We start from the raw sequence: 26,082 nt of genomic DNA, 5'->3' as shown, positions 1-26,082 counted from the left end.
TGCCGTGTGACTTTGGACAATGTTCCTGTGGACCACCAAAAAAGTCACCATGGTCCTAGAGGCTCAATCTTGCCCTTAGAGTTACAATAATACTAAACTAATGGAATAAGGTATCACATGACCAAGAGGTCAAAAAAGACTTACTGCAAATCTTGAAACAAGCATGTTTTGCATGGTTTTATTGTAAAGTCATATGGGACAGCTGTTCCTCTGATAAGCAAGAAAGTTCTTGGTTGTTAACAAATATCTACAAAGGGAAAAGCAAAACAAATTCTGAAATGGTTTCAACACACTTTATTTTGTCAAGCAAATAATATTTTATGTATCCAATTAAATACCACTGTGTTAAACTACATTTTGTTTTTTTCTTTCACAAGATATAAGCAATATTCACTGTAATGACAGTTTCATCATGCTAGGAACTATACACATACATACACTTTTTTTTTTTTAAAAAAAAAAGAGGGTTTCTGAATGAAAAACATTTATCTACAGTACCAAAGATTGCAAAGTACACATCGTTAAATCAGAATTTCAACAAACTTTACAAACTACACAAAATAAGAACAGCAAAAAAGTACACGTATGAAGTTCTTGACAGAGAACTTATTTTTAAATTTGGCAAAGTTATGTCTAGAAGGTGTTTCATTAAAAAAGGAATAAAATTATATACATTATTCAGTAATCTTCAAAATAGGAAGTTATTAAATAGCACAAATATCACAATCTTAAATGTCTATGTTACATACAAATGGGGATGTCTATTTTAAAAATTAAAAAATGTCTATCCTGTACATTTATGGCCAGGCCCTCAGAAGATGTAAATCTCTGTAGGTCTATGGACTTCAAGGAAGTTACAGCTATTTACATCTGCTGAGAATCTGCCCCCTAGCTATGCTGTACCCAGAGGAGATCTGCTAAAGTGTGGAAGGCAGTACCGGCTACACATTGGCAGAAGTTTGTTATGTATACACTTAAGTTTTCATGCAGCATAAAAATGTTAGTTTAAGTGTAATCCCTTAAACAGTCATACCATAAGAATTGTATGTGAAGCAGCTTTAAAAATATTATTTTATAATCATATGAAACTCAGAGCTATTCTGATTGTTTTAACTGAATCCCATATTGCCAGTATTCTGTTGAAAACAATGTAACTATCATTTTTGAGGCCTGATGGGGCCTATTAAAATATCACTATAGTCAACCACTCAAAGAATAAATTGAACACTTAAATACTTATTAAATGCCATATTTCACTGGAATCAATTATGAGCCTCACAACAGACATTAATGTTTTACTAACTGTGCAGTGAGTCTGCTGGATAACATTGGCAGAGCAAGTGTAGCATACAGTGTACATAAACTAATGTCAGTGTAGGAGGTAGTTTTGTTTTGTGGAGCCCCAAACAACTTTTTGGCTTGTAAATTAAGTACTGAATGATCAGAAAGTCTCCCATCCTACCCAAAAGATATTTCCTCCATTGCAAGACACTTGTCAATCACTGATTTTCCTTCACTCATTTGTATTCAATCTTTGTAGACTCTACCCTGCCAGTTCTTGATCCTGACCCTGATCCAAGGCTCAATTAAATTAAATTAAATTAATGGATGTCTTCCCTTTGGTTTCCATGGGCTTTGGTTCAGGCCATTAAACACCAGTGTACATATCCACTAAAATGCATTTGGCCTTGATTCAGCAAAGCACTGAAGTACAGGCTCAGATTTAAGCATATGAGCTATCCATCCGTTTGTAAACAAAGCATTTGAGTGTGTGCCAAACTTACAGTGAAATATGAGTGAGTCCCACAGATGGCAATGGGGCATAAGCCTGGGCATCAGTAATCTGCAGAATCAAAGCATATTCCCCATCTCTTCTGTCACTGAAGTGCCTGATCGATACTACTTGCATCAGTTTGAAACCAGAACAATGCAAGTGTGGCAGATTCTGCATCACACTAGTGTAAATCTAGAATAATTCTACTTGCTTCAGTAGACTTTTCTCCCAATAGATACCAATAGGCATGGGATAAGAATCAGGCCCAAAGAACTCCCACTAACTATTTAAAAAACCATACAGTGAAAATAATAATGGGTAGAATAAGGGGTTCTCAAGCTTCATTGCTTTGCGACCCCCTTCTGACAACAAAACTTTACATACATTATCCCAGGAGGAGAGATTGAAGCCTGAGCCTACCTGAGACCCACTGCCCTGAGTGGGGGCAAAGCCAAAGCCTGAGCCCTACTGCCCCATGAAACCAATGCCCAAAGGCAAAGCCCTTGCCCCATTGCTTCAGCCTCAGGCAGGAGGGTCTGTAATGCAAGCCTTGCCACCCAGTGCTGAAGCCTTTAATCTGTGGTTTTGGCCTGGTCCCCAGCAAGTATAACTCCACCCCGGTGACCTCATTAAAATGGGGTTGTGATTCACTACAGGGTCCTGACCCACAGGCTTCAAACGGTTGATATAGATACTTTGAAGGCATCACTTTATTAGAAGTGCTGGATTTTTTTTTAGATCATCTCTGGGGTTAGAGGTTATTTTTCCTCAATTCGTAATAAAATTATCTTATGTTGGTTAAATATCTCATATCTTTAATTAGCTTATTTTGTTGCAGACAGCCATAAGATGTCACTTAGCTAAATATGAAATTCTGTAGTGCTAGCTGTGACTAATAACTGTCTTATGTGAGCAGTCCTACTGGATTGCAAGAAACTTCTCACATATGTAAGGGTAGCAGGATCAGCCCCTGGTATTTTGCATATGATTGAAAAATGGTGATTTTTTTTAACCAAGCTGAATGGATGTACGGACCGAAAAACATCCACCTAGTTTTCAACCAGTTCTATTATCATGTTACAAATTATCACTTTCATCAGAGTTGGTGGTGATTTTTTTGAATAATTTTTTTTTCTAAAAAATGTTTTTTGAAAATGAAAATTGCCCACAAAAATCTAGCTTTGAAATGTTCCTTTTATGGGGAGGGGACAAATTTTTATACATTTTTTGCCCCTTTCTAAATCTTCCTTTGTTTCCCCTTTTCAGCAACTCCTACCAACTGGGTTATTTAAAAGAGGGAAAGGATGAAAGAAACGGGAAACATTGAAAACTGAGAAAATTTTGAAATAAAGTATTTTTGGATATGTTATTAATGATTATTTTCCCTTACGTCTTTGAACTTGCTCTAACCTTTATCATTTGGGACATTATAAAATAAATCTGTGGTTCTAGTAGTTGAGGAAATGTAATATACATCCACATTCTGCTCACAGGAAGGTAACATTTTCAAAAGCACCTTGTGACTTAAATACTTTTGAAAACATTACTTATAATGTCCTCATGTTGCTTACAAAGCTATGCAGTTTTATTAGGCCAATATGCTAGTTGAGGTTATTATGAGCAGAGATATTTGTAAATGTAATCTCAAAATGTATTACAGCTCATATTATGACAGTAATTAATGTTTCCTGAAGTATAAAAGCATTTTTTTCTCCTTTTTGTCCTGCTTTTACTTTAATGTTACTTTCAGGTTTTTTTCTGTACTATCCACTTCTACTGTACTTTTCTTTTGCTAGCTTCTTAGCTACATGCACTTATGTGACATGTACAACAAAATGAAACTGTAAACCCAACATAGAACCGTAAACAATTAGAAACTCAGAGACTTAAATGCAGTGAAAGAAACACATGAGCATCTCCCATATCTGAACATCTACCTTAACCTAAATGGTCTCTTTTCCCTTCTGTTCTGTTTAATCCCAAAACTGCAAGTTAATGCACTGTTTTTTTTCTTTTAAACTATAAGTAAATATCAGTATATCAAATGGGTTAAGGTAAATATTCAGTTTTGCTGATGCAATAGGGGCCTACAAGTGCTAGTGAGCATCACACAAAGAAAATACTTCTTGTATATTTGCTTGAATTAATTTACACTGCATTTTACTGGGAGAAGGGTCATTTCTCAAGCTTGATTTACTAGTTTTTTTTTTAATATGCTCTCAACAGACAAACAAGAGCCCCTGCAGGGAGAACAAACATATATGCGACTACAAATAAAAAAAAATTAAGATCCTGGTAATTGATTCCTTCTGTTCCTACTTTTCCTGCTGTTAATCAGGGCCTTTAACTTGCCATAATCCCCTCTCATCTTCTGGGATTCTTCTCCATGCTGCCCTTGCTGTCTACTGTCTTTGCAGTATTGGTTAATCATCTGCATTTCTGAATGGGTGAAAGCCCCAATGAAGTCCTTTGGATGGAACTGCAGTGCTCGGACAGAGCTTGCCCAGGTCCAGGGGGACCACTTGTCAGTCATGAAGGCCACCATATCTGAATCTAACACTTTGAAATTGATCTTTGCTATGGTTTGCTTGAAGCTGTTCTCTGTTGCAATGCAGTGGTAAAGTCCTCTATCAGTATCCTGGACAGAGCGAATCAAGAGTCCTTGCTCAGTTGATATGATCCTTTCATTAAGTTTGACCTACAAAAGGCAAAATAAATGTGATGGGCCAGTTACTTAGACAAGACACATATAATATCTTTGGGTAATTCTCTTTTTAATGTGCTTGCTCTGTGGTGAGTTTTTCTGAAATGTATCTTTATTGTTTCAACAGTTACTATTAAAATTTGAGATGATCAAGCCATAGAGATCAACCTAGGCTCCTGGGAGGAGCCACATAACGCAAGATCTTCAACCACCTCCAAAGAGGGTAGACACCTGGAGGTAAAGAGACCAGCATTAGAAATCTGGTGAGCCTGCCCACTATCGTCAGAGTGTTCTGCTAACATCTGTGGAAAGGAAAATGGAGCCTCCAATACCGGTGGTTGTTGACTCACTGGACACTGGGTGGCTTTGTGCTAAATGCTTTATTTGGACACTGGCAATGGAAGGCAATTCTATGAGGAATTATATACCTAGTCTAGATTCTATAAAATGGTGTAAAAGTGTCTGTAGGAACAATGTTTTTCTGTATTGAGTTTTGCAGAGTTTTGGAGACATTTCTATAGCACATTATTCAATTTAGTTTCATGCCTATGACAGTTGATGAGGGTCTTTTTATTTCAATGTATTTCAATGTTGTGGCAAGTCACAAGTTGGCTGTGTCTACATTGACATTCCTTTCCGGAAAAGGGATGCTAATGAGACACATCGCAATTGCAAATCCGCGGGGGATTTAAATATCCCCCGCGGCATTTGCATTTACATGGCTGCTGCTTTTTTCCGGCTTGAGGATAAGCTGGAGAAAAGTGCTAGTCTAGATGCGATTCTCTGGAAAATAAGCCCTCTTCCGGAGGATCTCTTGAAAGTAGGAATAAGAGATCTTCCGGAAAATGGCTTATTTTCCGGAGAATCGCATCTAGAAAGGCGCTTTTCTCCGGCTTATCCCCAAGCTGGAAAAAAGCGGCAGCCATGTAAATGCAAATGCCATGGGGGATATTTAAATCCCCCGCGGATTTGCAATTGCGATGTGTCTCATTAGCATCCCTTTTCCAGAAAGGGATGCCAATGTAGACACAGCCAACGTGTGATGCTTTTTAGAAATCTCCATCAATTTTTTCACATTGAATTTCCAGTCCTGTTCCTCAAGCAAAGGATTTCAGAATTCAGAGAGTTTCAGTGTAGCTGCAAAGAAACAACCCTCTGATCCTTTTGTGCTTCACCCGTTACTAATTCTAGCATGTGCTATCCCAACAGAACTGCAAAACAGAAACACAGAAAGGGACTCAGCTACAGTGCATGCTTTTTTCTTGAGTAAGGAATAAAGAATTGAATCTATACTACTAGTACAAGGTTGAGTCTTCGCTGAATATGTCTAAGAAGCAGCATGTTTAATAAACACCTTATTATCTCTCTCTCTTATTTCATAGCGTGGTCTGACATTAGTGTAATATGTTCCATTATTTATATTCCATCACCTGCACCATGTTGCCATCTTATTCTTACAACAGATGTTCTTTTTTTTTTCTTCAGAAAATATTTGCCTGAGATTTGAAATGGAAATAACTTTTCCTTTTTGTATCACTCAAGAGTGGCATTATTCTGTATGTTCAAGTGCTGAAACTTGAGTACCTTGGAGTGTGCAGCAGTAATGGAAAATGTGATTACACCACAGTGAGGAAAATGCCTGAAGCCTTAAGCATTTTTTGCTTGGGCTAATTTCTTAGGAAACCTGCCGAATTTCCTCTTACTCTCCCTTTTATTTTCTCCTCTGCATAAAGGTGCTGCTGTACCCAGACTGAGCTCTTTGATTTGACACATCTTGTTTCTTTTATGCCTACTTCCTCAGATCACCACTGTGTTCTGACTGTACCAATATTCCCATTACAATCATCTTCTTCTGGAAGAAAGATTTTCTACTTGGTGTTTTGAATACGGTTGTAGGCTGGGGTTTTCCATGGAAATTAGGTGCCCAGCTCCTATGAAAAGTCAGCTGGAGCGAAGTGCCTTATTCACTTAAGTTCCTTTCAAAATCTCAGCTAAAATTCATAAGGACAGCTGGCCCGCCTCATGTCAAAACACTCAAATATGTTCATGCAACTTTCCTAACCTACTTCATCAGAACCATCCTGTCTGAACCGCCTGACTGAATGCACTTTCCCCCCTTTGATTGATTGGTGGTGCTGAACTGCATTACTCACCTCTTTCCTTCGGTCATTGTCTTTCTGTAAGAGCCATTTAATGGATGCCTGGGGAGATTTAGGGCTGCACTCAAGGAAGGTGGTGTTATTTTTCACACCATACTGGATAACTTCTGCGGCATTTCTGTATGCTAGGAAGCAAGAGAGGGCAGATAAGACCACTGTACTTCAGGTGCCTGATTCTGACTTGGAAAGCAAACATTTACGTGTCAGCAAAACTAGCAATCAAGGCTCCCTAATCTAGCTACATCGCACCCAATGTCAGACTCACTAAACTGAAGATGCCCAAGAATCTATAATTGGGGTAAATACTACAAAAAGAATGAAGTTTGGAGTAACTTCAGGAGAAACCAATCTTCAAATATTTCTGCTCTGGACACTATGGTGGCCAGATAGCAAGTGTGAGAAATTTGGCTGTGGGTAATGGGTATCTATAAAAGACAAATATTGGGACTGACCCTATAAAATTGGGACATTTGGCTACCCTATGAAGCACGGACTGTGCTGAGAAATTAGGGCACTTGCTTGTGGGTCTCTTAGCAAATCCTCGGTCAAATCCTGGTTTCTGTAGTCTAGGAATAATAAAAGGGCACAGGGAACTTCCTCTCTCCAGTGTTCCCAGGCAGCAGCAGGCCAGGGCGTGATCCTAATGCTTTCTGTAGCTCATTGGCAAAAACTAATAGCAACAATCTCTAGCAGCTTGAGATAAGACAGCAGATGGAAGGGCTCTGAATTCAAGTGGTATCCAAGTCACAGTACACCCTGGAGCTATTCCTGGAGTGGGGGTACAGCTTACACATCACCCCATATTCAGGGCTCTGCCCAAAAGCACAATGTAGCCCCAAATGATTTTGCAATTCAAAATAAGCATCAGGGGTAAGACTAAACTAGGTGGGTTTAAAAGACATGGGCAGGAGTGTGTGGGGAATGATTTCCTTCCAGATTTCCTTTCTGATGACCCAAGTCAGTACTTCCAGACTCTCATTGCATAATATCATGTAAAACAAAAGGAAAGGCTGTTAAAAACAAACAAAAACCTATCTCAGGTTTGGGAAATGACTGTGGTTTTTTTGCTGCTTTACCAGCAAACCACATGGCTGATGTGAAGAATGAGTCACATGAAGGAAAATTCAAGTGCTCTTTAATTGTATCATCATCTTTCAATTATAGTACCTTTCAGGTTAAATCCTCGGCACTGAGTCATAGGATTTCCATGTCTCACATCTTGTCTGCGACTCCGCCTGAAATATTTGGGAAGTACAAACTATTAATCCAAAATAGCCATATTGGAAAACAAACTATTCACCAAATTATATACTAGTATCAGTGGTCATGACTTAACTGTAAACAATTCCATGTTTTGCAATTGGCATGCATATCAGACCATGATTTTAGTTCTGTTTAAGTCAGTGGAAGTTTTCCCACTGAGGTCAATGGGCGCAGAGCCGGATGCTAAAATTGACCCTATTTATGATAACAACAGATTTTTCTGAACCCCAAAGAAGGTGAGCTGTATTCAGACTTCTGAGAAAGGGTTTGTATTGTATCCAAACTGGCTCATCTATTGTTTACTGTCAAATGGTCTCTGTTGTACAGTGGAGCAACATAAAGCTCAGAAGTGTCACATTACCGGGGCTCGTACCAACGTTGTCAGTTCCTTTTAGAGGCCAGGGAAGCCTTGTAAGGGTAATAACTGCTCCTCGTCAATTATTCACTCTTCACCTTTAGGTAAATTACTTAGGACAATGTTTCTAGCTAGCCTAAATGGTCTGATTACCAGAGGTACTGAACATCAGGACCTGGCATGAATTTGCATTGACTTATTTGTAGTTGCTCTTCATCTCAGAAAATCACACCACTAATTTTGGTGCTTAACTATGGATTTATCTGGTCAGTTCTAGGCAACTGGTTTGGAAATGTGTGCCAGGAGCTCTCCATGCATTGGTTTTCCTATCCGTAATATAGGATTACAGATAGGAAAATCTCCTCTGCCTCAGGGAGATATTGTGAATTTTAAATCATTAATGTTTGTGAAATGCTCTGGGATAATGAGATGGGCATGCTTTAGCCTATTAGAACTATTTTTCTCAGCGTGAATTCATGCCTTTCAGCCTAACACAAAATATGGTGGATCTCTCTGTTTTTCTGCCTGACTAGAATTTACAACAAAACCTTAAACCAGGCAAGTGTTAGGTGGCTTAGTATTTTACTGTCCTCTTTTGCATTTAATATTCAGCATTACAAATGCTGCAGCAGAATAACATAGTCTGAGAGATCTATAGATGAGAGAGAAAACAGTGAAGAATTATACGATGAACATCAGTAGGAAAATATTGAGGTAAACCATAATTTGCTGTGGTCTTTCAGAAGCTGCTCCCACATCCCACTAACCTAATCAAGCAGTCTTATCCTGACAGTTTACTATATACCCAGAAATAAGAAGTGGAAATGTTTGTTTGGGGAGGATGTGTTTGTGGGTGTTTTCAGGACGTAAGAAAAAGGTCAGGTGTTTTGAGGTTATGCTGTGTAGGATGACATAAGCGACAATTCGTAGGGCAAAGAGGTGGCAAGAGAGATTGACCAAAGAAAGATACTACTGTCTAGACTTGGAGATTTGGCTGGAATTACTGAAGTTTTCTCCAGCATAAGCTGTTTCTTTAGATAAAGAAACAACTCATTTCCTTAGCTTATGAAAAACAGATTGTTTTCCATACTGTTTTTGGTGTTTATTTTGGTCTGCTATAAGAAGCACATTACAAACAAAATGTTAGCAGCAGTTTAAAACCCAATGGAAACAACATGGATATATATGATGGATATGGCAAGAGGTCAGCTGAAAATTATAAAATCATGTTGGGCTTGAGTTTTCACTCTGGCGTACCTCTAGATAGTTTTAAATTGTGTTGGCTAAAGGCAGGCCCACTGATGGGGGAAGAAGGCTGTGCCTCGGGGCCTAGTAATTCAAAAGGGGTTGAGGCTCCAGGCTGCTGCTACTGCTGTACCAGGAGAACCCAGTGTTTTGGGTCCTTTGAATCACTACTGGAGCACCATTCAGTGCGCTCCCAGTGACTGAAGGCTGGGAGGGAGGCATAATAGTCTGGTTGGCTCTGAGAGCTGGCTACCTCTGGCTCCACCCTTCCACCTGAGTCTCCACTCCTTCTGGAAGCATGGAACTGGCCCTCACCGCACCCAGAGAGCTGGAGTCACATCCTGATCATTCTCCATCCTCCCTCCCTGGACTTTGCTTGGTGTCTGAATGAATCTATTGTGAAGAACAGAGGAACCTGCACCATAAAATATACTTTCTTCATTTAGGGCTAGCTTGTGCGTTACAAATTAATGCTGCACAAGCACTGGCCTGTAGGTGCCCTAACCCAAGAGAAATCCAACAAATTGTCTCTGTTTCTGCTTCTGCTTTCAGATGTTAGTAATTGGCTACTGGCACCTCACCAGGTGATTGGTCTGTTTGGAATTAAGCTACGGCTCCACCCATTTCCTATCCCTCTCTGTCTGCTCCTCAGATATCTGCAAAGGGAGAAGTACCATGCACACAGTTCCCAGGCTGTTCCTTGCACCAATGAGATACAAGAAGGTTACACTGGGGAATGTGGGTTTCATTCCCCTTTTGCTCCTGCATGGGCCAGGCTAACACTCCACTTGTTTAGTTTCATATTTCTCACAATGTTCATTTGATATTCTTTTGTCATTTGTGCAAGCAGTGAAGCTCCAGTAATATAAGACCTCACTACAGCCTTCTGCTATTCAATATTTCCCTGGAGAAGTGGAGCAAGGCTGCTACTTTGCATAAAAAGTACAGTTTGTGCCATTAGCTCAGTGAGAACTAGAGACCTTTTCTTGTAAATTACAGAAAAATTGTGTTCTATGTCTTCTCTAATGAACCTCATGTTGACAATACAAAATATAGTGGATATAATATAGAAATGAAATTTGCCTGAATTTGTCTGTTTCCCAGAACAGGGTGAGAAACAATCTTCTTGCCCTGAGAATATTTTTGAGAGTTTGAAAATATTCACCATCCTGAATGGGGCTGAAAACTCAAAATCTCAAAGATATTTGAACATTTATTTTTTAAAAAATATTGGTTCATTTCAATTGAAACATTTTGCTTCAGTGATTTGTAAACAATGTTTTGCTTTGATTTCATGTATTCTTTTTTAATCTATTTTGGTCTAGTGAGAGTAAATTTTTAACCAAAATGTTTTATTTTTGTTGTGTTTCAAAAAAGATTAAATGGAATGTTTTGACAGTGTTCTTACTTTTTTTTTCCAACATTTTTCAAGCCAGGAGATTTGCTGAGACAGCCCCAGACTTGTGAATAGTTTTGTGGTCAATACATCAGTGGTAATTTGATGGAAAATAAGTCATCAAACAATTCCTGACCAAATAATTTCCATATAAATAGTGCTTTTCAGTGAGCAGAAATACAGAATGTAAAGACATAATACATCAGACACACTCTCAGATACTGTGATGCATGAAATGGATTATCATGATGTTTACATCCTGAGCAAAAAGCTGAATTTAAACAAAGGCAAACACATCACCAGCTTCTGATTCTATCCAGCACCAGCATTACCTTAATGTAACTCCATTAGCTTTGGTACTTGTATACAAGTAGAGGATTAGGCCCTTGTTGCATTAAAATAAGAATGAAATCTTTCTTTCACCATATAAAACTTTAAATATAAAAAGTGACATCTTTAACAGATAGTTTTGGTTAGTGTGCAATACCAAATATTTCAGGATTATTTTCAAAGAGGCCAGCAACAACAAAATCACCTTCCGCTCTCACGTGACATGACCCATGACTACATATGAAAGTAAAACCCTGACTTGTACTTTTCTTGCAAATCTCATCACACTCCTCACCTTTTCCCTGTTGGGTAAAACCTGGAGCAGGACTTGCCATCCCAAGCACAGTAAGGATCTCTGGCCAGGCAGCAGTCAGCACAGGCTGTTCCATAGATGTGGCAGCGATGCAAAGATACCTGGGTGATCCCTTCCTCCGAACTCACATATAACTGTTGCTGTGGAAGGCAATGGGAAGATTTATTTCAGATGTGGAGCCTAGAGGAGGAGCTTCACTCAGGAACTTAGCTCACACATGCATAAAGCCTTCAATTCATTTTGGAATTAACCACAGCCCAAGAGGTGATCCACTAAAGTGTTCAAAACCAAAATAAATAGAAATCTCCCAGGTTAATGTGCCTACAAAATTACCACCACCTGTTAGAATACTATATGCTATGGAGAATGCTAATGGTTTATTAGCTATCGAGTCTCATTTTTTTCTCCTGCACCAGAAGGTCTGAATTGAAATAGTTCAGATTTGAGGGCTTGGGTCTTACTGAGTGAGGATTACTGAATCAAGCCTTCGAGCTAAGTAACTTCTCTGCAAACAAGTCTCCCTAAGAAATATTTTGCAAAGCTTCTAGCTAGATTTCTCCAAGGCAGAGATTCCAGAAACAGAAAAATGAGTAGTCACTATGGACCAGATTCTGAGAGTCTTACCTTCAATAAAACCTTAGTCCATGTCAATGGGGCCACTGGAGTCAATGAGAACACTCATAGAGTAAGAATCATTCAAGGGGATTGAAGCCATCAGAATCTGGAGCCAAATGATGGGTTCTAGCCAAAAGCCAGTTCTATAGAATTTCTTAACACAATGATAAATCTGGATCTAAACTGGGGTGCCTCCATCACAGTGCTGGCAAATTTCACTGAGTTTAATTTCAGTACATTTCAATTATTTGAATGCAGAATTTTAGCTATGTTTTATTTTGGTTGTGCAGTCACACAACTAGGCCCCTTGATGAAAGAGTGGATGCAGGGGTAACTGCCCCAGAGCCCACTAATTCAAAGGAGCATGGAGCTCCTGGCTGCTACCACTGCTATTGAGTCCATGGCGGTGGCCGGAGCACCTGGTCCTTTAAATTGCTACCTGAGCCCCATGTGGTGCACTCTGCAGTGCTGAGGGCAGCCTGGGGAAGGCACAGCAAACTCCAGGCACAGCTAAGGACTGCTTGGAAGAGGCTAGCCTCAGTCCCACCCTTCCGCCTGAGCTACACCTCCCTCACCCCTGCACCTTGCCCAGTTCCATGGCTAGTCTGTCGGCTCCACTGCATACAACTCTTATGATCATCATCACTGTATCAGTGATTCATTTCCAAATATCCATTATGAATTCGCTTGAAAGACACGAGCTCATCATGAGCCTCCTACCACCTTTCTTACGCTCCCCAGGAGACGAATGAATAATTCAGACAAGTAGCTTCTGTCTATAGATTGTAGTGTAATTGGTTATAGGGTACATTTTTGTTCCCTAATTGGACTGTTGACACTTTTTATCAAGTGCAAATAACTAATACTGAACAATGTGCTAGTGGATTTTGTCCTGAGATCGTTAGCCAGCGCAGATTTGGAGTCAACAGTACTACACTGAAGATCTTTGTGTCCCTATTGAGTATGGTGTATCATAGGTAGCCTTTTAGCACCTTATGTTAATTCTTTCTTCAAGTAATAACCACTGAATGAGTGTTTCCCTTTTCTTTACCTTTTTAGATGAAATCTTCATTGTTGTTATGGGAGCATTATTCTGAAAGACAAATGACATTTATATGCCTTCTTTATTTATAATGCCATGACATTACATTTTTAGCATTATGTAAGCCACAATCATTTTTAGATAAACCGTTCTTTTCCAGACTCTTGATGGGGTGTCATCCACACCTAATCATCTTTTGTCACAACTCAACAAATATGACATCAACACAAAGCTGGAGTCAGTAAATATATTGGCTACATGAACCTCTGGACTTGACTCAGACACATTAACAAGTTCTCTCACACTTCTGGCTGATCTGCTCTTAAGAGCTGCCTTCTCACTTCAGATAGGCAGCATGTGTTTTCGAACCATCACTCTCTCCTCGTAAGGCACAGCCTTTGTTCTTGGAGGCGACAGCATGCAGGAATCATGTAACAGCTCATACGTAATTAGCACATGATCCGGACTAGGAGAATTAATATTTTTTCTACACTGTATCTATGATACATACACTTTGGTTACTGTCCAACACATGGCTTTAGATTATCAACAAGAAATGCCAACATTACAAATGACGTGTTGTGTTACTGATTTTTTGGTTTTGCTCAGTGTACACTGCTCACTACTGTATGTAGTTTTCAATATCTTTCATTATCTGTGTCAAACTGAATGGTAAAGAACGCCCGCTAGAGTTATTACATCCACTGCTTTAAACCAATGAAACAATCCATTATTCTCATCAGATTTAATGGCACTGCTGCTGGCAACAGTAATGGTAATCATTATTTAGAGGATCGAGGATCTTCTACAGCAGTGGTGGGCAAAGCAGCCAACAGGCTATTTGTTTACTTTTGTCCACATGCAGGGTTGCCAGATTCTACTGGTTTCCATACATATAGCTTTTTTCCTACCAAGCATACTTAGCAAAACTACCCTATCCTAGAAAACCGTCTCTGTCATGACAATTTTGTGTCCCACTGAGATGAAGGAGGCCCACTCATGCAACCCAGTCATTAGCCTAGGTTGCCCATCACTGTTCTATAGTAATCTCAGGAACTGAATGATACTGTGGTACATCAGGATTAAAGCACAGCACACCAGAAGAGCTATGGGAAAGCCCAGGGCTGGAATACCAAGTGGATGTGCAGAGATTGGAGAGAGCACAGAACTGGGACTGTAGGGTTGTAGCACTGCAGCACTGAGTGCGTGGGAACTGCAATATTTGAGTTCAATTCCATTTTTCACCACAGGCTTCCTGTGTGGCTTTGGGCAACTCTGTTTTTCTGGGCCTCAGTTTCCCTTCTGTAAAATGGGGATAATAATATTTCTCAACCTCACTGAGATGCGAAGAGGACTGATACAGAAACCATTATGGAGTGTTCAGATACTACTGTGGTGGGGAACATAAATATCTGCAGTGAAGATTAGTGCATTAGCAGGTGTCAGGGCTCAGGTCTGGAGCAGTAAAAGTTTGGTAGATGAAAAATGATTTATACTGTAGTTGTAAGGGGCAAATGGCTAGATTAATAAGACTGTGGCTGCCAGTTCATGTGTAATGGGTAGTAAATTTGCAGATGTCAGTGTGTGGGAAGTACAAAGTGCCTGTTCCCTCCTTCCTTTGAACCATTCTATCAGCGTCTCATTTTCACAACCACCAAAGTATATCAAAATGTCCCCAATTTGTGACTGCAGTGCTCTTCTGGGGCTTTCTGTCTCTTCTGCTGCCTCGTCTGTCACTGCAATCTGTCAAATGCCACCTTGGGTCTCAGATTCCACTTTCCCTCTCAGAGCTACTTTTCAAAGAGAAAATACTTGACAGCATTACCACATTTTACTTTGGGGATGCCTTTATTAAGTATGAACCTATGTGAGCCTTGTCCCCTCTATTTCTGATAGTCATTAGGAAAGCCCCAGTACAACTACCTATGTTTGGAGCCCAGAGCATATGCTGCAATGCTCTGGAGGGCTCAGAATGCAATGTTGTGTGATGAGAAGGCCAAGCAGTGGACCAAGAATAATGGCCCTGGATTCTCTCCCGGGGTTTGGTACAGACTTCCCATCAGCCCTTGCTTTCCCTGCCTAATTTTCCCTACCCTGGTGAACAAGCCCCATAAAATACTATTCATATGCACTTTTTGGGAAAAAATAGTCTCTGTTTCCCACATAAGGAATAACAAGACTATTTAAGTATATAGGCAACTCATCCTGGGATCCTGGGGTACAAATGGACTGCAACCAGGAATGGGTCCGTGTAGGGGTTTCCCCCTTGTGCGGAGGGGCTTACGTCCGCCCCCCTCAGTTTCTCCGTCGTTAGCGCCTCATAGTGGCCGACTTCGCTTGGTTCCGTTAGGTGGTTGGGGGAAGGGGGTCCAGGCCCGCCCTCGCTCCGGACCCCAGCCCAGGGCCCTAAGGTCGGGGAAAGACTCCCCACCTAGCAGGGGGGGTTGAGACCCCTAAACTCCCCTGCTCTCGGGGTACACGTCCCCGCCCTGGGCCACTTCTTCCCCCACGTCAGCACGTCCCGTCCCCAGGCTCCTGCTCTGGTCTGGCCCAGGGTCGCCAATACCTGGGTCCGTGCGCTCGCTCCCAGGGGAGGTCCGTCTCCTCGGCGTCCTCCCTTCTTGCTGGGTCGTTGCAGCCTTTTGAATTACCCACTGGTCGCAGGCAGATGACGTCAGTCCCTTCGTCATCCACCGGCCCCCTCTCGGGCCGGCCTCCCTGTGACGTCACCTCCCCCGCCTCCTCCTTCCCCCGCCCTCTGACGTTGCCGCTTGCCGGCCCCGGCTCGTCATCCGGCCAGTGCGCCGGCCCCCCCCGCTCGGGGACAACAGACGGCTCTGCCAGCCGCGTGGGGGAGGGCTCCTCCTCCCCGTGAACGCGGCGTCCCGGCGGCTTCCGGGAGGGGCGGGGCTATCCCGCCACAGTCAGGTCTTTATGAAGATGTGCCGAAGAGGATGTTGCGCATGTATGGCACTCCCGTGTATGGCTCACACGAAGGAGGTCCATAGGTCCTCAGGTATGCTACCTGGGTATGCTCAAAGAGGGCTGAGCGGGAGATCAGACCCTTCCCACACTGCAAGTTAGCTGCATCACAGCAAGCAGGTTTCCTAGTCCCTCTTCCCAACAGGCTGAGCTCTCCTGGGTGCAGTGTACCTCTGTAGTGTTCCCTACTGAGCCCTGTGGCTGAGCATCACTACTTGCCCTGATGGTACATGGCAGACCACTCACAAATTTTAAAGAGCTTTCACCAGTAGGGTAAACAGTGTCTTGTTGTTCTAACAGGCAGCTAGAATGATTGACAGAGACTCTTATTATTTTTTCGTTAATTGTTTATGCTTCTTTTCAGCTTAAGGTGATTTAGGTCTACAGCTTTATAACTCCATTGACATCTGGCTTTAAAGAACTAGCACAAAGTAAAAACAACACAAGTTTGCTTCAAATCTGTGGCTCAGAAACAGAAAGCTTATTGTACAATCAAAGTTTTAAAAAAAGAAAGAAAAACTGAAATTTCAGCTGTAAATGGTTGCCGTCTCAATATGAGATGCCAATGATAAAAGTCTGCTGCTGGCAGCCAGTATAGTATATGCTCTTAAAAATGTGATTTTCAAATCCTTTGAGCCAGGATGACAAAATAAAAGGGGTGGAGGAAAGGTATTTGAATACAGGAAAAAAAGATTTTAAGCCTATTTACACTCCTCATTACCCTAGATATCTCTTTATTTCTACTTCCTTCAGATAGAGAGCATCAAGCTGACATTCTTCTAATTTATTTGATCTTTTTAGTAAGAGCTAATCACCCTTGCCAAAGTCTTTTGGACCAAAGTGTTTGTGTGAAGATACATGCTAAAGGAATGAAAAGGGAGCAAGACAAACCTGAAAAACCTCCAGTTCTTCTAAAATCAGTTCTCCATTTGCAGAAGAGTTTGTGGGTAGAACAACAACTTTCTGTACAGTCCCCTGATCTAGAACATAAAAGCAGAGAAGAGATGAATTATTACCAACAAGTAGAGGAAAAAGCATAATGGAGAGAAGGGTGGAAATGATTTTCATACAGTCATAGATTTATAGACCTGATGGGACCATTAGATCATCTAAGTCTGATACCCCTGCAACACAGACCACAGAACTTCATCCAGTTACTCTTGTAATGAGCCCAATAACTTTGTGTGTTTGCTTTCTAAACTATGTGTAATAACTCCTTATAATATGATTTAGGCAATAGGGGTGTAAAGGATCAGACTTTGCTCACTCGTTTTCTGATCTACATAATACTGGATCAAGGGTCCATCTAGCCCAGTATCATGTCTTCTGATAATGGCCAATGCCAGGTACTCTAGAGGGAATGAACAGAACAGATTACTATCAAGTGATTGATCCCCTATCATCTATTCCCAGCTTTTGGCAATCAGAGGGTAGGGACACCATCCCTGCCCATTCTCGCTCGTAGCCATTAAAGGACCAATTCTCCATTAAATTATCTAGTTCTTTTTAAAATCCTGTTATAGTCTTGGCCTTCACAACATCCTCTGGCAAGGAGTTCCACAGGCTAATTGTGCCTTGTGTGAAAAAATACTTCCTATTATTTGTTTTAAACCTACTGCTTATTATTTTCATTTGGTGACCCATATTTCCTGTATATAACATTTCCTTAGTTACTTTCTCCCACACCAATCAAGATTTTATGGACCTCTATCATATCCCCCATTGGCCATCTCTTTCCCCAGCTGAAAAGTCCAAGTTTTATTAATCTTTCTTCATATGGCAGCCATACCATGCTCCTAATCATTGTGGTGCCCTTTTCTGAACCTTTTCCAATTCCAATATATCTTTTTGAAGATAGGTCAATCACATCTGTATTCAGTATTCAAGATGTGGGCACAACATGAATTTATATAGAACATTGGGTTCTCAATGTTTTTGGCCCATGGTCCACTGCACTCAATGTAAATCTTTCCATGGTTCACCAGCCAACCTCCAGCCAACAAAATAGGTGCAGGTGGGGGAAGGGATGCAAGGTCTGGGTGGGAGGGAGGATGCAGGAGCAGGATGGGAGTGTAGGGTCTCAGTGGGAGGGTGTGTGTGTGAGGGCAATGGAGGTGCATCGCCCCTTGCTGCTCCCATTGGCTGTGATTCTCATCAATGGAAGCAGCAGGGAAGCTTCCAGGCGAGCAGTTTCCTGCACTGCTGTTCCCCCAGCCAGGGGAAGGAAGAGCAGCAGCACACGAGGTCATTTCCTCACAAGCCAGATGTGGCCCACATGGCTGAGGGGGTCTCCCCGCTCGCAGCAGGAAGCCAGTGCTGGTGCTCTAATCTTGCAGTGGTGGGGGAGACCAAGGGGCTGGACTTTATTAACCCAATTTTGTGAGATTCTTTTGGCAGGTCTTTGCAGTCTGCCAGGGACTTACCTATCTTGAGCAGTTTTGTAACATCTGCAAATTTTGCCACTTCACTGTTTGCCCCATTCTCCAGATGATTTGTGGATGTGTTGAATAGGACTAGTTCCAGTACAGAGCCTAAGGGCACACCACTATTTACCTCTCTCCATTCTGAAAACTGACCATTTATTTCTACCCATTGTTTTCTATCTCTTTACAGTTACCAATCAATGAGAGGACTTTTCCTCTTATCTAGGGTTACCAGATGGTTTTAAAAAAATACCGGACAAACTTGATCTCAGATGGGTGGGGGGCAGACTGGCTGGGAGAGGAGTGGGGCTGGCTGGGGGAGATTGAGGGTGGAGGGGAGGACCAGACGGCGGGAAGCAGGGCTGGCTGGGAGGGGGTTGGGGGAAACGGGGCTGGCCGGGAGAGGAGGGGGAGTAGTAGGAGGAGGAAGCAGCCGGCGGGGAGTGGGGCTGGCCCAACGTACGTAGATCCCGGGGTGCTGCCTGCCCCACACACGGTCTCAGCGGGGCACATGGGTGAGTCCGGCCCTGGGGATTCCATCTTGCCCTGCCCCCACCCCGCTTTTCCCCTCCTCTCTAATGTGTAGTTCCATACTGCCTGGCTGGTAGACATGCTCACACAGCGTGAGCATGTCTACCAGCCAGGCAATATGTAACTATGTACTGATACTCATTATAATAATAACTTAATTAGAAAATACCGGACATTTATATGTCTGGTATTTTCTTAATTTGTTTCCCGGACAGAAAGCTCAAATACCGGACTGTCCAGTTCAAAACCGGATACCTGGCAACCCTACTTTTATCCCATGACAGTTTACTTTGCTTAAGAGCCTTTGGTGAGGGACCTTGTCAAAGGCTTTCTGAAAACTAAAGTATACTATATCCACTTTTCCACATGCTTGTTGACTCCCCTCAAAGAATTCTGATAGATTGGTGAGGCATGATTTCCCTTTACAAAAACTGTGTTAGTTCTTTTCCAACAAACTGTAATCATCTATGTGTCTGATAATATTTTTCTTTACTATAGTTTCAACCAGTTTCCCTGTACTAAAGTCAGGCTGATTGGTCTGTAATTGCCAAGAACACCTCTTGAGCCCTTTTAAGTGTCACATTAGTTATTCTCCAGTCATTTGATACAGAAGCTGATTAAAATTACAGCTTACATATCAGTTAGCAATTCTGCAATTTTGTATTTGTGTTCTCCAAAAATCAAATATGAATATTTTATGGTCATGGTAACTTATTACTATTTAGTTTATCAATTTGTCCCAAAACCTCCACTAATGACAACTCAGTCTGGGAGAGTTCCTCAGATTTGTCACCTAAAGGAATATGGGAATCTCCCTCATATTCTCAGCTGTGAAGACCAATACAAGTAATTCATTTAGGTTCTCTGTCATGTCCTTATCATCCTTGGGTGTTCCTTTAGTAGCTGTATTGTCCAGTAGCTGCACTAATTGTTTAGCAGGTTTCCTGCTTCTGATATACTTTTTTTTTACTATTACTTTTTGATACTTTGGCTAGCTCTTCTTTATATTCTTTTTTAGTCTTCCTAATTATATTTTTACACTTTATTGTAAGGCAGGTCAAATATTTATCTATTCATTTATTTTTGTATTATTATTTTATAGTACCCACACGTACAAGTCAAAATTAGGTCCTTACTGTACTAGGTGCCATGCAAGGAGAGGAAATACAGCCCCTGTCACAAAGACTTTATAATCTAAAAACCACAAGAGAAACAAAGGAAAGGAGAAATGGACACCATGCTGAATTTCATTTGCAATCCATATAACAGAAATTAATAATATGTAAGCAACCTGCATGGTACATATTTCGTTACAGAAAGCAAATCCTAGTCTGTATGAGCTGGTGTGCACCATCAATAAATGAGACCTTATGTTGCAGCAGGAGAAACTGTTCTGAATGCCACATAAAAATCAGGGATGGACATGAAGAATGTATCAAAATTATGCTCTCACAATGTCACAGTAGGAGGTAGTCTGTGTCCCAAAATCAGTTTGTGAGCACTACAATTTGAAATGGGTATTGAAGTGAAAATCGATGGAGGGTGAAGTAGTGCCTTTATGGATTGGTTCAGGGAGGATGTTCTGTGTGACTCGGGTAGTATAGAATGCAGTGTGTGAGGTGATGCAATATGAAAGATCAAATGGGAGAGATGATTTAATAAAAGAATAATAATAATAATTAATAATAATTAAATACCATAGTGGTAATAGTGTTACCATAGTACCCAGGGGCCCAAGTCACAGACCAGGACTCCAGCATTCTAGGGCCTTCAAAGTAGGGACAAAACGTTCTGTATTTGATGCAAAGGAAAAGACAGTGTCAGAGGATGCACTTGAAGAAAGATATGAGATGGTAAGAAAGATAGACCTGGAAGATGATCTTAGCAGCTACTTTTATGCTGCTAACCCAGGACAGTGGTGGTTCCACATCTACACTACAAGCCAACTATATGTGATTCCTCTGCTCATGTATGGATAGCTCATGCTACCGCTCATAAAACTAGCGCAAGAATAAATAGCAGTATGGACTCTATAGCACAGCTGAGCCTTGGTGAGTAAGTACCCACTGGTTTCAGGTGGGTTTGTATTCAGCAGCACTCATTTGTGCTTCTATTACCCTTACCTCTGCTACTGAGTCTACAGTGTATTCTTGATGGATCAAGGGAATCACAACTTTGCACTCTAGTGAGGTCTTAGCTTTGGATGAAAAAAGGGCTATAGATTTCCTTTGTCAAGTAAAACTAGAACTCAGTCTGACTCTAACAAACCTATTTCCTTCTACATTGTCAAGAAGAGTAAGATGAAGGAGTTTGCATCTCTCTTTTGTCTTGAAATGTTTCAATAATAATACTGTTGAATTGAGCATGTCAGTAAAATGTTAGAGCTGAAGTGTGTGTGTGTGTGTGTGTTTGTGTGTGCACACATATGATGCCAACAGAGGAAGGCAAAAGCGGGAGACTTCCAATTTTGTTTTTAAGGTCAGTGACTAAATATCTAGCTGGAGCTAGAATGCAAGTTGGTTCCTGTAAATAATTAAAATCATTTTTCCCTGGTGTAAGCCAGTATATAGGCTTACTCTGGCTTCAAAATAAAGAACTGTACTCATGTGGAATAATCCTGGCCACCTCAACCACACTGTTGTGTTTTAATTTTAAATCAAGCAACCTAAATCAGCCAAGATATAAAAAAAAATGTATAGCAATTAACTCTACGTGCTTAACAAATGTTAGCCATGATTATTTCATGACGATTTGTAGATGGTTATCATTTGTCCTCATTATGCAATGACATGATAAACCAGTTCCTCCATAAGGAACTTTCTTGAAACTACATCTTTTGACAGTATTCCAGTGGTCTGGACAGGGTGTCAATATTAGGGGTATGTCTAAACTACATGGCTCCGTCGACAGAGACATGTAGATTTGTTTGTTCGGCAAAGGGAAATGAAGCCATGATTTAAATAATCGCGGCTTCATTTAAATTTAAATGGCTTCCGCTCTAAGCCAACAAACTGCTGATCAGCTGTTTGTCGGCTCAGTGCACTAATCTGGATGCTCCCGCGCTAACATGAAAGCGCTTTATCGACCTCCCTGGTAAACCTCATCCTATGAGGGTCGATAAAGGGCTTTCAGGTCGGCGTGGGAGTGTCCAGACTAGCGCGCTGAGCCGACAAACAACTGATGAGCTGATTGTCAGCTCAGCGCGGCAGCCATTTAAATTTAAATGAAGCCACGATTATTTAAATCACGGCTTCATTTCCCTTTGCTGATCAGCCTAATCTACATGGCTCCATCGATGGAGCCATGTAGTTTAGACACACCCTAGCAAAGCTGCTAGCTGAAAGAGACTTGCTGGCTACCAGGACATATCTAGTCACTAAACTTCTTGAATACTGTGGAATGTCTTTTCATGGAGCTGAGATGAAGAGTGTGTGTGTGTGTGTGTGTGTGTGTGTATGTGTGTGTGTGTGTGTGTGTGTGTGTGAGCGTGCACGCACACATGTAAGACAGATAAGGCACCAAGCTTTACCTCTATAGTCAGTCAAGTATCAGAGGGGTAGCCGTGTTAGTCTGAATCTGCAAAAGCGGTGAGGAGTCCTGTGGCACCTTAGTTAGTCTATAAGGTGCCACAGGACTCCTCGCCGCATAGTCAGTCAAGAAATCATGAGTTTATGTAGCTTGGGATGTGTCTAGACTACATGGCTCCGTCAATGGAGCCATGTAGATGAGTGTACTTGGCAAAGGGAATTGAAGCGGTGATTTAAATAATCGCCTCTTCATTTATATAAAAATGGCCGCCGCGCTGTGCCGATCAGCTGATTGTCAGCACAGCGCAGTAGTCTAGACGGGGATCAGCTGATCCCAGATCCCTTTGTCATTAGATCCTGTAAGCCTCATTTCACCCTTGTAGACATAGTCTGTCTCTACACACTTTCCTTACCTCCCTTCAAATTATTATGCTATGACTCTTCTCTGTCCTTTGTTCCCTCAGTATCAAGATATACAGTATCAGGCAACACTTGGGGGAGGAGAGGAGTTGCTGATTGTCATGAATTTTGCAATACACTCTTAACTGCCTGTCCTGTGTCCTCTAAAGCCTTCTTACAGGATGCAAAATACTCCCATGCATATTGGTAGAGACCCTTCCTATCCCCACAGGTGCAATATGGGTCTCTTCCCATGCTGAAGTCAATATACTTCAGCTATGTAACAACCCATGCCACATGCTTTGTTAATGGGTCTTCAATGCACAAACCCTGATCTAGGATTCTGAAATAAGAACTTATCGTAGATGACCAACATGGGCATTTACATAACTAAGCACTGATATGAGCACACAAATTCAAGGATTTGCAGGATTTGCATCCCTATAAGGCACACCATATCTAAAATGTGAGTTCCTGTACCATTAGCTTAGGGGTAGACAAAGTACCGCCTGTAGGCCGGATATGGCCAACCCAGAATTTCTATCTGGCCCACCAAGCTGATTAGCAGAGCCTGCATACTCTACAGCCAACAACATGTGTTCCACTGCCCCTCCTCCCACCTTGCTCTGTCTTACAGCCCAGGGGCTCCCAGGAGCCTCCTGCTAGCCGTGCAGAGGGCAGGGGAGAAGAAAGTGCTGAAGTCAGGGTGTCTTCTTCCCTCTATACCCCATCTTTGTAGAGCAGAAGTCAAGGCAAGGGACATGCTCTAGTCTGATGTATGATGAGTGACTGAGCTGAATGCCTCTCTTAAGAGTCAGTGCACTGTTTCAAGATTTCTCTAGCAGCCATCTCTCTCTCTCTCTCTCTCTCCTGTTATACCCCATCTCTGCAGAATGTGAGAGGGAGGAGACAATAGAGCAGGAGAGACTACCCTGTCTTAAAAACACAGTATATGGTGTCTCTCAGAAACTTATTCAGCAGCAATCAGCACACACACACACACATACACACACACACACACACACACACACACACACACACACACACACATTCTCCCACACACCTACACACCTAGTCTGTCACACATAGTAAATCTGTGTCAGAAATTCTGTTACACACACACACACACACACACACACACACACACACACACACACACAAACTCAGCCTCTCTTTCTCTCATACACACACTCACACTCTCTGTCTAGCTCTCAGCACAGTCCCTTCTACCTAAGGCCCTGCTCCTTCCACTTCAGGCCCTTCTGGGGGCCCACAGCTGGCCCCTGACAACTTATCAAAATTTGTGGATTGTCCCTCCACCCTCCACAAAAATTATTGCCTGCTCCTGCATTAGCTGCAGCAATAGCTTGATGAAACAGGGCAAGCAGATAATATTTCCCATGTACATCTCAATGTATTGTCTGTTGTCTCAATATTATTTTAACAATACAGGTCAGATCTATGTCTCCAGATACTAGGGATGTAAAAATTCATTAAAAAATGTAACTGAAGTTACATGGTTACATGTGCTGCAGCTCTGCAGTATAAAGTAGCAGTATAAGTCTGTAGTGGGGGGACTGGGCCCAATGGGGCTGAAGCATCCCCCTGCCTAGAGTAGGGAGCTGCTCCAGCTTCTACCAGTTAACCAGAACTGGTAAGCCTCATTAAGGGTGCATCATACCAGTTAACTGGTTAACCATTTACATCCCTACCAGATACATTCTTCTGTCATAAAAAATCCACACGGCGCTCTACTGCGTTTATTAGTTCTGACATAATATTTTCAAGGTAATTTATGCAATGTAAAGCATGACAGTGGAAAATTGCCCATTAAAAATATTGTATGCAGGGAGTAACTTTGGCCTGTGGTCACTTTCCCCAACAATGCATAGTCTGTGAGTTGTACCTCAACAATACACAATAATAATAGTTTTATAGTCATTGTTCAGTCTTTTTCTTGGTAAATGAAATAAAAATAATTGTCCCCATATGGTTACCCTGCTTTCTTCTCCAAAATGTTTCATTCTCTAGACTATAAGAACAGTGGCTGTCAAACCAAATGCATTTCTATGTGTTCATCTGAGAATAACTACATTTGGTTTTGTTGCAAATCTAATTTGTTCACTTCTGTTAATAGAATTAAATTCCTGAATCAAAAGGAAAGTTGGAAAGGGTACTGGCAAAACACATGAGATATGCAAATTTATACAGTCCAATGTGTTTTCCAGTTAATTATTCTGCAAGCAAAATACAAGAGGACAAACAATGAATGCTTGTCGGTTATGTTCCTCACAAAATCCTACCAAAATTAAATATACAGAGGGACAATTTCCTTCCTGACATAACTCTATTGACTCCTTAAAGTCATTCTAAAGATTAATTTGATAAAGAACATGTTAGTTCTACTAAATTACTAGACAAGCCACTCTGTCTGCTGCTAAACATTAGAACATACTTAGTTACATAGAAAATTTATGCCTTTTGTTGGTCTCTCTGTAGGTAATACATAACACTTGACCTTACTACAGTAAGGCTACGTCTACATGGAAGTGATATTTCGGGATACCAGAGGTATCCCAAATAGCTACTCCACATCTTTTAACTTGCCTGTTATTTCAAAATATAATGGGTTTGCTATTCTGACGTCCCTGTAATCTTCATTCCACGAGGATGGCCTGGTCACAGTCATTTAAATGTTCCATGTCTTAGTTTATCCCACCTTGAAATGGATAATACTTATACAGCCTACAAACTTGCTCTTAATGAACAACAGTTTGTTCTGCACAACACTTTGGAGTCTCTGCCAAAGAGCAGTGGTAAGTGCAAAGAATTTCTGGACAAAGTACTTTGATCTTCAGCCTGCACCTACTCACTCTATTTGAAAACAAAATCTGAAAGTCAGTGTAAGTTTGAGTTAGAATTGAGGCCAGGTCTACATGGACCTGGGAGGTCAGGTTAAGGTACAGAACTCCAGCTATGTAAAATACCTCGTTGGAGTCAGTTTACCTTAAGCTAATCTTAGAG

At 41.4% G+C, this 26,082-nt stretch overlaps 1 protein-coding gene across 2 annotated transcripts in view; it reads right to left on the bottom strand.

Annotated features, from left to right (window-relative positions):
- Positions 1–279: 279 nt before the first annotated feature.
- The window catches only part of SEMA3C (semaphorin 3C), a 186,698-nt gene continuing 160,895 nt past the window's right edge, over positions 280–26,082 (bottom strand). For both annotated transcript variants that reach the window (XM_025181687.3, XM_075926424.2), the window contains exons 13-18: positions 17,070–17,158; positions 13,206–13,247; positions 11,522–11,679; positions 7,805–7,872; positions 6,632–6,762; positions 280–4,472 (exon numbers count right to left, since the gene is read on the bottom strand). In XM_025181687.3, coding sequence (XP_025037472.2) covers positions 4,059–4,472; positions 6,632–6,762; positions 7,805–7,872; positions 11,522–11,679; positions 13,206–13,247; positions 17,070–17,158 — 902 coding nt within the window. In that variant the 3' untranslated portion in view covers positions 280–4,058. The remainder of the gene's footprint in view (positions 4,473–6,631; positions 6,763–7,804; positions 7,873–11,521; positions 11,680–13,205; positions 13,248–17,069; positions 17,159–26,082) is intronic.

Source organism: Pelodiscus sinensis, chromosome 1 (assembly GCF_052426305.1).
Source record: "Pelodiscus sinensis isolate ZL-2025 chromosome 1, ASM5242630v1, whole genome shotgun sequence".
NCBI classification, from domain to species: domain Eukaryota; kingdom Metazoa; phylum Chordata; order Testudines; family Trionychidae; genus Pelodiscus; species Pelodiscus sinensis.
This window is presented reverse-complemented; position numbering and strand designations above follow the sequence as displayed.